The 12,098-nt window shown below is 43.2% G+C and overlaps 1 protein-coding gene across 1 annotated transcript in view; it reads left to right on the forward strand.

The window, feature by feature from the left end:
* Window positions 1-12,098, forward strand: part of MTMR2 (myotubularin related protein 2) — a 77,779-nt gene that overhangs the window by 46,839 nt on the left and 18,842 nt on the right. The window contains exons 3-7 of the mRNA XM_065408797.1: window positions 2,357-2,432; window positions 6,111-6,205; window positions 6,358-6,468; window positions 8,746-8,847; window positions 10,867-10,950. Coding sequence (XP_065264869.1) covers window positions 2,357-2,432; window positions 6,111-6,205; window positions 6,358-6,468; window positions 8,746-8,847; window positions 10,867-10,950 — 468 coding nt within the window. The remainder of the gene's footprint in view (window positions 1-2,356; window positions 2,433-6,110; window positions 6,206-6,357; window positions 6,469-8,745; window positions 8,848-10,866; window positions 10,951-12,098) is intronic.

A 12,098-nucleotide genomic window follows, 5' to 3' on the forward strand; every position in this document is an offset into this window, starting at 1 on the left:
CCATTATAAATGCTGGAGGCAAAGCGGGGTTTGGGGTGGAGACTGACAGCTCGCGACCCCCCATGTAATAGCCTTGTGACCCCCTGAGGGGTCCTGACCCCCAGTTTGAGAACCCCTTCTCTATGTCATTCAGGGAGATGGATTAGCTGTGCTGGACTGTCTCCACTAGGGGGCTGTACCAGCATACGCATTTGTAGATAAGCTCCTTTTGTAGAGGCAGTTATACCAGTGTAAGGTGCTTTATACTGGTATAGCTTATTTCGCTTTAGCTGAACCAGAATACCAATATACCGGTGTCTACACTGGGGGAGGGGAGAGGGTTCCACTTTAACTATGCTGGTGTAGCTAAAAGTGTGACAAGGCATTTGTAACAAGTGTTCACACTGAGCCAGATCAGGCGTTTCTTGTAGACTTAAGCCCATTGTCTTCAATGGGAGTTCTAATTCAGCTCCCACTTACAGCAGTATAAATTAGAAGTGACTCCATTAACCCGATAGCATTGGACTGGAATAAAATCAGTTTAAGAAAAGAATTTGGTCCATTTGATCATGTTTATAGATGAAATAAATGGTGGTAGAAATCACGTGTTGGTAAAGGGTTTGATTTGGTGTAATATATACACCAGGAAGAGCAGGGTGATGGCATGAAAAACAGATGTGGGGGAGGGGCTGGCTTAAACACAATTTCTGTCACAATCACCACCGCTTAAATCATTTCTGGACTGGGCCCACTAGGTGTGCAAGAGAAGCAGGAGTGGATTGAGATTTCTGAAGTGCTTGGTCACACTTCAGCCGGGGGAGATTAGTCAGTTCTCTCCGCTGCTGGAACACTCAGAGTGGAGTTGAGTGATACTACTCAGGAACTAAAAAGAGGTGTTAAAGTGGAATGCATAAAAGGGAGCAGGACCTGGAGAGAGGAGGGTAATGAATGGGTAGGCGCATGGGCTGTCAAAACTGTGTCTTGAGCAAGGAAAAGGAAATTCTGTACTAGCAGGTCAGCTTGATAAATAAGCCCTTCTACAAGTGTATTTAAAAGGTGGAAAACTGGCATCTGTAGACAGCTAGTATCTATCAAATGCCTCTAAAGCAGATAGCTTGGTACTGTTGTACTTTTCCTTTCTGATCACTGCCAGCAAGAAAATTATTTTCCAGGAAAGGGAATGTAAACGTTTCTGTCCACTCTCTTGTGCCACTTTCAGTATGGCTGCTCATTAACAGTATGTCCTCCTCCTGCCTGCTAATGGATCTCACTTGTGCTAAAGTTTACTTACTCACATGAGGTTGCATAGACACATCAACCACCCCTCACGCTGCAGTAGTGAGCTTTAATGCATGTTGTCTTAACAAAACTTTTCAGATGACAAGGTCTGTCCTGGTTCAGATGCCACAAGCATCAGTGCGTTATGGTGACGTGAGCCAAGTGTCCTTTCCCTGTTGAAAGGGAAATGGTCAAAAGCATGCACACCCCACATCTGCTGGAAAGTAATTAAGGAATGTTGGGCCAGGAACTGAGCTCTCACTCTGTTTCCTTTGTGTGCCTCCCACAGTGCCCAAGGGGATGGAGTGTTGGTAGGTGGGGATTCTCCTGTGCAGGGGGAATCCCCAGGTGGCATAAAGATGATGTAGACGGTTCTCTGCCATTCACTCCTGGGCTCCAACCCCCTGACATAGCAAGGACTGGGAGTTGCAAACTCGGATCTTGTCCTGGTTGGTCAAGTCACTTGGTCAAAACCTGCCTTTGCCATGATGCCTACAAAAAAATTGACAGCAGTTAGGCAGCTGGTGAGCCATGAACACTGCCTTTTATGTTGACCAGTATTGTCTCATTGTTTTCTTGCGCTCCCCTGTTGGTCTGTCTGTGGTCTCATGTCTTATACTGTAAACTCTGGGTTAAAGATTGTCCTTTTGTTCTGTGTTTGTACAGTGCCTAGCACAATGGGAGTCCTGGTCCAGGACTGTGACTCCTAGGCACTGTGACAGTACAAATAAATAACAACAACTTAGGGTGGGATTTTCAAAAAGTGCCTAAGTGACTTAGAAACACAAGCCCTATTGAAAGTGGCACATGTGCTCCCAAGTCACTTAGGTACTTTGTAAAATCCCACCATTAATCTCTGTGCCTCAGTTTCCTCTTTTATACAGTGAGGATAATCATAGTTATCATAGGAATTTCATGAGGCTTACTCAGTTCATATTTGAGAAGCACCTTGAGATCTCCAGGTGGAAGGTCCTATCAGAGTGCTGAGGGTTTATTTCTGTTGATATTATTGATCAATTGCATTACATCAAAAGGGTGAGCTTTTGATGTATGAAAATTTAATTTAATTAATTTTTTTTTCTGGGGCATTTTTGTGTAGGTCCTGAGGGAGTCTAATAAATTGGCTGAAATGGAAGAACCTCCTTTGTTGCCAGGAGAAACCATTAAAGACATGGGTATGTGAACATGGCTCTAATTGCTTTTTTTATTGATTAGACAGAATTCCCATAATCCCTAGTATGTATTGAATGGATTCATTGTCACCCACAGGCATGGGCAAGGCTAACTAACTACAGTCTGCCCAGTAGTCAAATTTGTCCTGCAAATCGACGTCTAGACCTGTCTGTGTTTCTTTTTACAGAGACAACTGGAAAGTTTGCAAGCTTAGGGTTCTTGGGTTTGGTTTTGTTCTGGCTTTTTTCATTCAGGCTCTTTGATGTGATTGAGTGCAGTAGGTTTGCTGGTGAATTCCATGGAATGAAATTCTAATCAAACCTCTCATGCTTTGATTTGTCTCGGGGGTTCTAAAATGGGACATCTCATAAATAACAGCATTGGATAGTTGACCTGCCATGCTAGTCTTTTCCCTTGCCTCATTCCCTTCCCCTAAAAATGAGCTTATGCAGTCTTCGAAGAATAGATCATTGCTGAAAAGCTCATGTCCTTCCTCAAAAAACTTCAAACATTCAGTAATAATCAGCCCCTGGAGACTGACATTTAAACGGTCCTGTGCCCCACAGGTGCATGTTATTTCTCACAAGTGGATAGTTGTTAAATATCTTTAGCTATTAAGGGGTTGCAGACATTTCCCAGGAAATCTAAGGACAACAACTTAGATTTCTTGGCTGAGTAGACGTGCTCTGGAGAGCTCCTGGGGAGCCATTTAAATATATAGAGTCACTAGTATTTGTATCTGTTTGTAAAAGATACTGCAGAATATATAGGTTCTAAAAACAAAATATAGAAAGATGGCACATGCTATAGGTTATAATAGGGAATTACAGAATTTTTAAACCAATCTATAGGATTCCATAGCTGAGATACCTTTTTCCATTAAATGCTATTGAGTTTTAGAATCCTTTCTGTAGACCCCTATAGGTTTCATTCTGATTCCATTGTATAGGACAGGGATTGGCAACCTTTGGCATGCGGCTCGCCAGGGTAAGCACCCTGGTGGGCCGGGACGGTTTGTTTACCTGCTGCGTCCGAGGGATGTGCTGGCCGCCACTTCTCGCAGCCCTCATTGGCCTGGAGCAGCGAACCGCGGCCAGTGGGAGCCGTGATCGGCCGAACCTGCGGACGCGGCAGGTAAACAAACCGGCCCGGCCTGCCAGGGTACTTACCCTGGTGAGCTGCATGCCAAAGGTTGCCGATCCCTGGTACGAGGAGTTTTCCATAGGGGTAGATTTTACTTACTTTTGAAAATGTTTTTTGCCCTGTAAATGGTTTAGATTAGCTTCACTATTTTAGAAACTCTACCGAGATGCCTTTTTTCCTCCCCATTATTTGGATTCAAACATTTCCTTTTCTTTGTAAAATGCCATTGGGATCTGTAGATGAAAAACACTCTGTAAGAACTAAGTATTTATTATTTTAATTAGAACTGGTCAAAAATATTCAGAATTTGCAAATTTAACAAAATGGTTGATCAGAGTTTCAGTGAGAAAACAGGTTGCAACTTTCAACAATTTTTTTCCCCACAAAAAATCCTCTGCTCCCTCATTTACTCCAACCCCTGCCTCCACCCTCTCTAAGAACCCTCAAGTAACCAATCAGGACTCTGTCTAGCCTGTCAGTATAGGAACCTATCAGTGTAATTCCTGACTTGGCTCAAGAGGTCAGTAATGAGCAACACAAACTGCTTCAGCCCACCCCCCCTGTCCTGCCCCATCGACCCCTGAGCTGAGTGCACTTATTCCCCCCGGCATCCAACACTGGCAGCCTGGGGAACCCAGTGATCCCCACGCTCTTGTCACCAGACTGCCAGGCAAGCTCTCCCACTGACTTCACCGGGAGTCACATGCCGTGACAAATGGGTCCGGTAGGGTTTCTAAAGGAGGTCTGTTCTTTGCGAGCTGCTTAGATTTGGCAGCTGTAGTCAATAAGCCTTTTCTGAAAAGATGGTTTGTGCCTCTGACGGCGAGGGAGTGCTGGTACCTCTCATTGCAGAGTGCTGCAAGCCGTTGCCGTTGCACAGAGCCTGCAGAGTGTTTTAGTGACACGAGATGTGGCGTGGCACCGACTGAAGGTGGGGAGCGGGTAAAAAGTCACTTGACTGTTGGCATTTTTAACTGACATGAAACAGAAGGGTTGTTAGGGGAAGTGTTCCCAGTAGAGAGCCAGCAGCACCTCTTGCCTAGAATGAATGAGAAGCATTGACCGCCTTTTCAGAAGGGGACTGTTTGGAGTCCTCATCACTCAAACCAAAGAATAATCATGTGTGGCAGATTGACTTTATTGCTGAATTAAAGATTAAAATCATTGGCAAATAAACTCCTTCAGTCAGATCCACAGCTGGTGTAAACTGGTGTAGGCAGCTCCATTGGTTTCAACGGAGCTATGATTATTTGTACCAGTCAGATGCAGAAGGTCACTGTCTGAGAATTAATTGAAGGATCAGGACCTACTCATGCTAAAAGCAGCTATGGGAAAAGTGGCTTCTTGCATTTATGATGGTATCTGAATTGGTATCACAGCACTGACCAGGATCCATGCTTAGTTTGATGCTGTTTTTTTACACAACGTTAACTATTTGCCTTTCAGGGCAGTGATGATCTCTTTTCTATGTTTGTGTCACGTCCAACACAATGGGGCCCCCAGTCCTCATTAGGGTGTTTAATAAACTTTAATAGTAATAGGTTTTTTTTAATGAATCAACTGTGTAACCATATGTAACTTCTGGTTTCTTCTCTTTGTGAACTGTTGTTTTATTTTGTTTTCCCCCCGTCTTTTTTCTAGTTATAGAATTTACAACACATTTCATCCATCTCATCATGTGCACCCATACAAAGATCAAAGGATTGGTGTTTTTTTTGATGTGCTAGTAGTAAAACAAATGTCTCTTAAAATTGCACGGTTGTTCCATAAGGTTTCTGTTGGTGTTAGTGTGGTGCGTGATTTGTGCTAAAACTTAGAGGCTCTTTCCTTTGCAAACTTCTACCTTATTTCTGGATAAGCATTGACTAGACAGTGATATTGAAAGCAATGTGTGTAACCTAGAGATGTGCTTATGTGGTGGTATTTGTATGCAGGTTCAGTTTCGTACCGGAGCACAAATAGCCTTTACTTTGAACCCTTACTTCAGGGATCCCCAACGCGGTGCCCACGGGTGCCACGGCGCCTGCCGGGGCGTGTAAGTGCACCCGCGTACTGGCCGGTGGACGAGCATCCGCCGAAATGCCACCGAGAAGCAGCGTCATCCAGAGGCATCGCCGCTGAAATGCCACCAATTTTCGGTGGCATTTCGGCGGCGACGCCTCTGGATGATGATGCTTGTCGGCGGTGACACCTATTGACGTTGCCGCTTGTCAGCGGCATTTCGGTGGATGCTTGTCCGCCGCCACGTCCTCCGTGGCTCGTCGTCTGGCGCCCGCTGGATGAAAAAGGTTGGGGACCACTGCCTTACTTTATAACAGTAATGGAAATTGCACTCATAATTCTGGGCAGGATTGTGCAACCCTTGATCATACCTGGGAGCACTTGCTCATGCAAGTCGTGCCATTGATTTCAGTGGGGCTGCCCATGTGAGTAAGAGTCGCAAAACTGTAAATGTAAGTTACTACTATTAGGTTTTTGCTCCCATAGATTAACCTTAAACTTGCACTAACTGCTTTTCTCTTTCTTTCACTTATTAGCCAAAGATGTGACTTACATCTGCCCGTTCACTGGAGCTGTAAGAGGAACCCTGACTGTTACAAACTACAGACTATATTTCAAAAGCATGGAAAGGGTAAGTTTTGTAACCATTTAATTCCTTGGTCTACTGTATGTTCTGAAGTGCTGGGCCCTCCGTTATGACTCTGTATAAATAGCGGTTATATGTTTTGGTGGTTGGTTTATTTGTTTTTTCCTTTTAAACTAACAAATTTCAACTGTCTCCAGGACCCACCGTTTGTCCTAGATGCTTCTTTAGGTGTGATCAACAGAGTGGAGAAAATTGGAGGTGCTTCCAGCCGTGGTGAGAATTCTTATGGACTGGAGATTGTATGCAAGGTAAGTGGGCCTGGGGAAAAGATTTATTTTTAAAGAAGGTGTCCCGCTGCCTGGTATGGGACACAGGTAAGAGTGCCAAGCTCAGACTGCCAGAAAACAGGGCATGTTCCCCAAACTGGTGGTACACCCTATAATAAGATTTCAGCAAGCCAGTGACAAATGTATGCTTCCAAAATACTATACTAGTTATTATGGAGCCACAGACAGTTCCCTTCAGGCCCTCTAGCCCCTTATGCACCACCGAGACTAACCAGACTTCTGTGATAAATGATTATTAAAACTAGAAATCACATATATTAGGTTCATCCAGTTCCAAAGAACCAGACACCCACCCCAGGTCAAAATATACTTCAGATCTTATCCAAAAACCACACTGGTAGCTAATCCTTTAGAACACTAAAGGTTTATTAATACAAAAAAAGGGAAGAGAGTTATTAAATGCTTAACGTGAATCATATACATCATAGTTGATTTCAGAGTTTGTAGACCAGGATAATAGCAGTGATGTTAAATCTGCTATCTTGCAATAAGTCTCTCTGCATCACCCAAAAGATTGGGGGTCCTCAGTCCATTGTTCAAAGCTTCCCTTTGTTAGAAATCATAATCCAGAAAGGTGGAGCAGGAAAGAGGCAAAGAGGTGGTGTCACAGTCTCCATTTATATCCTCAGCCAATGTGTATGGAAAGTTACTGTCTCAAACATAGAATCAAGGATCACATGTTCTACGTGCCCTGCTGAGTCACTGGGCCTCCACTGTCCATTGCTCTCTGAGGCGTTCTCAGGAGGGGCTCTTACAGGGGAGATTGTGTGTGAGAGAGAGAGAAACTGACTCTGTAGGCCAATCCCGTGGGATGTGGGCGATCCAGGTTCAAGTACCTCCTCTGAGTCGGGGTATTATGGGATGGGTTTTGACCAGAAATTCCATCCTGGACCCAAAAAACTTTCCTGATGAAAGTTTTATCAAAACCGATATAGTTCCATGAAAAGTTTTGGTGTCAATGACTCAGCATTTTCCAACAAAAAAATGATTAGTTGAAAAATTCCCTACCAGCCTTAGAGAGCACACGAATCTCCTTCCAGATCATTAACCAGTCTTCACCTCTTGTACATAGTCCATGGCAAGGGAAGGACAAGGGGATCCAGGGCCTTTGTTGAATGATTTATTTATTCATTTATTTCAATTTAATAAATTCAAAAGAATACCCATCCAACAATCTTGGATCAATTAACTGTACAATCTTAATACAATCAGCATATCATCCCCTAACATCTAGCCACTACTTAACCAGTCCATAAATAAATAAATAAATAAAGCCCCTACCTAACCCCGGCCAGCCACCACAAATGATTGCACACAACGGCAGATGTTGTTTCGTGCCCAGAAGATCATCAAAGCTGGGCTATGTCAGACCAAGGTAGGGAAGGGGAAAAATGAATTCCAAAGGCAACACCCTACCTGTAGTTCCTTCCCTTAGACAGCAAGGGAGCTCGGGCTCAGGCACCCCTGTTGGCCACAGCAGTGGTCGTATTGTATGGGGAGAAAGGCGGTTTCTGAAGTAAACTGAACTCAGGCCTTTAGGACAAGGCCCAGGTCCAAGAGGAAAGGATACTACAGCCTCCTGGTCAAATGATTGGAAAAAAGACAGTCCTGGTCTCTGCTACTGTTTGAGCAGCTGGGATTCTATCGAGACTCCCAAACTGTGAACATGCCTAGTTGAGGGAATTGGATATAATCTGAGACAAATCCTCTAGTTGCTTCCTCAATGCACCATAGATGTTGTCTTCTCTGGACACTATGTCTCCTGAAATTTACTCTGCGTGAGAAGCAGGATCCAGATCCAAGCAAGGCAGCCGTCTATTTTCTTTAGCTGTTTCTCTCATTTTTTCTTTTGGCCTGACTCCTCATACATGAAAGAGGGATATTCATGTATATGAACCATCTAGTGTGACCACCATTTTCCATTGGTTACTATAGGCTCTTAAATTGCTTACTACAAATCTCTGTGTTTTGTGTGAGGAGTTTCTCCCTTTTGGGTAAAATGTAGTGAACCTGGCTTCTTCTAGCTTCAGAATTTTGGTTTTGTAGGAAAGTACAATATATTGGTCTTCGTGATCTAGCCGGACCATTGACCTTGTTCATAGAAACTGTTCAGATGTAGAAACCCGGGTTACAATTCTGTATTTCAATTCTCCTTGGATTCCTCGGAATCACTATGCACATTCAAGTTGTATTTAAGGTAATAACAGTTTGATGTGATGGTTTGTTTAACTTTTCTAGGACATTCGAAACTTACGGTTTGCTCATAAACCTGAGGGACGAACTAGGCGATCCATATTTGAGAACTTAATGAAATACGCTTTTCCAGTATCCAATAATTTGGTAGGTATTTCTCCTGCTGTTACTGGAAGATGCAGAATGTTGGTGCACAGCTTTGTTCAGATAATGCACTATTTTTATGGGGCGATTTTATTTGTGAGAGGAGAATGCTGATCTTAAATCCTTTCTGGGTATGTCTACGCTGTGCCAGCTGACTTGGGCTAAGGGGCTCAGGCTAAGAGGGTGTTTAATTGCCGTGTAGACATTTGGGCTTGGGCTGCAGCCAGAGCTCTGAGACCCTCCCATCTCTCAGGTTCCTAGAACCTGAACATCTACAGTGCAGTTCAACAGCCCCTTAGCCCGAGTCAGCTGGCACAGGCCTGCCGCAGGTTTTTAATTGCAGCGTAGACGTACCCTGTGTGGACAAAATGCTGCTTAGAAGGAGGTCTTCTGGAATTCCAGGTGTGTTGAAAGGACAGGAGGTCTGGTCTAGTGATTAAAGCACAAGATCAGGAGTCCTAAGGTTGGATTCTGTTCCTGTATCTGTCAGTGATGTCCAAGATGACCTTGGGCAAGTCACTTTTTTGTCTCATTTCTAAAATAATAATAAAATTGCTTACTCCCCAGGAGTGCTGAGACTTTATTAATTAATATATGTAAAGCAATGCGATGTTAAATTGAAAGTATTCTGTAAGTGTAAATTATTATTATTATTTATTAATAGTTATTAAATGCCTGTACAGCCTCAAAGCCTGATCCAACTCTACTAAAGTCAACAGGAGTCTTTTCATTGACTTTATGGGAGTTAGAGCAGCAGTTTGTCACATTTTACATGAAATTGTTTGAGCAAAGGGAGAATGCACGGTTCATAAATTCCCCAATCCTGCAACTTTGTGTGCATGTGCATTCTGTGCCTGCACCAGGGAGACCCGCTGATATGAGCATCAGCGAGAGAACTCACCTGTGCCATGCTTGAGTGGGACCTACTTATTTCAGTGGGGCTCTGTGCAGACAGATTGGTGCGTCCACATGCAAGCAGTTGCAGGATCATGCCATATTTTGTAACTGAAATATAGTATAGTATATTCTTTTTCATGTTCTAAAGAAAATGCAACTCCTCTGTGTCACTGTACAATTATTTGAGAAGCCTGGGCGGGGAGTTTTCTCACTGATGCTCACATGCTTGTAATGGAGCAAAATGTTCAGGATACAATTAAATCTGTCAAGTATCAGAGGGGTAGCTGTGTTAGTCTGAATCTGTAAAAAGCAACAGAGGGTCCTGTGGCACCTTCAAGACTAACAGAAGTATTGGATCATAAGCTTTCGTGGGTGAATGCCACGAATGGTCTGATGAAGTGGGCATTCACCCACGAAAGCTTATGCTCCAATACTTCTGTTAGTCTTAAAGGTGCCACAGGACCCTCTGTTGCTTTTTAAATCTGTCAGAGGTTCACAGTCAATATTTGGCTGACTACTCTCACATCTGCAGAACAGCTGGTCCATTCAAGGATGTGATGACCATGCAGTTGTTGTTTTACATCAGGGATTCTCAAACTGGGGGTCAGGACCCCTCAGGAGGTCGCAAGGTTATTATACGGGGGGTCATGAGCTGTCAGCCTCCACCTCAAACCCCGCTTAGCCTCCAGCATTTATAATGGTGTGAAATATATAAAACAGTGTTTTTAATTTATAAGGGAGGTCGCTCTCAGAGGCTTGCTATGTGAAAGGGGTCACCAGTACAAAAGTTTGAGAACCACTGCTTTAGATGCTGGTGGGTAAAGGATGTACTTCTACATAATGTGTGAGAGGAGCCTTCTTGCCACACAAGTCATTTTCTTTTAATAATAAACACCTTTTGTCCCTGTGATGTAGGAGGTAATGGATCAGTGTGATAATGAACATGGAAGAATGTACATTAGTGTGTTAATTACACTGTAGAAAGGGAGTGTCAATTACTTTACAAAGGCTTAAAGAAAAGTAGTGTAGTAGAAACAAAAGAAGAGTCGCAGGTTATTATCTGAGATGTCAGATAACATGAAAAATGAACTTTGAGTATTTAATGCTAAATGTTCTTTCTCTCAGCCCCTTTTTGCATTTGAATACAGAGAGGTTTTCCCTGAAAATGGCTGGAAGGTGTATGATCCTATTTTGGAATACAGAAGACAGGTAGGTGCTTGTTTCACATCCTTGCTCCTGTACATTATTCTTCGAAAGTTCAGTTCTTTGCTGGAATATAATGACTGATTGTATGTAAGGAGGAATAACCCGACTCAGAAGTGTCTGCAGAATCAGGGCATTGGTCAGCATAGTTCAGTAACTGACAGCAGAGGTACAGCTGCACAAGCAGTAACAACACCTTAAACATCAGTGTAAATGGGATTCAGGTTGCCGGCTGTTTTCATGACAATGTGGTAAAAACGCCTGTGGCCCTGTCTACACTATCGGCTACACTGTTGCTGGCAGCTGCTGAAATGAGTGCTAATTTTGCTAGTGGAGACACAAGCCCATTGAACTTTCTAGGGTATGTCTAGAAAACCACTACCATGGTTCTCCGATTGCTGTAGTTAATTCACCTGCCCGAGAGGTGGTAGCTAGGTCGATGGAAGAATTCTTCTGGCAGACTAGCACTGTCTACACCAGGGGTAAGAGGATTTTTACATCCTGAGAGACATAGCTATACCAATCTAAGTTTTCAGTGTAAATCAGCCCCTATTCAGTGATGGGTTACGGTTTTTCCATCATGCTTTAATTCGTTTTAATCCTTTTTCTATACATTTACAAAAATAACAGGAGTACTTGTGGCACCTTAGAGACTAACAAATTTATTAGAGCATAAGCTTTCGTGGGCTACAACCCACTTCTTCGGATGCATATAGAGTGAACCATATATTGAGGAGATATATATACACACACATACAGAGAGCATGAACAGGTGGGAGTTGTCTTACCAACTCTGAGAGGCCAATTAAGTAAGAGAAAAAAAACTTTTGAAGTGATAATCAAGATGGCTCAGTACAGACAGTTTGATAAGAAGCAAGTGTGAAAATACTTACAAGGGGAGATAGATTCAATGTTTGTAATGGCTCAGCCATTCCCAATCCCTATTTAGCCCTGAGTTGATTGTGTCTAGTTTGCATATCAATTCCAGCTCAGCAGTCTCTCCTTGGAGTCTGTTTTTGAAGTTTTTCTGTTTTAAGATAGCCACCCGCAGGTCTGCCAAAGAATGGCCAGACAGGTTAAAGTGTTCTCCCACTGGTTTTTGAGTATTATGATTCCTGATGTCAGATTTGTGTCCATTAATTCTTTTGCGTAGA

This window comes from Emys orbicularis, chromosome 1, assembly GCF_028017835.1.
Source record: "Emys orbicularis isolate rEmyOrb1 chromosome 1, rEmyOrb1.hap1, whole genome shotgun sequence".
Taxonomy (NCBI): Eukaryota; Metazoa; Chordata; order Testudines; family Emydidae; genus Emys; species Emys orbicularis.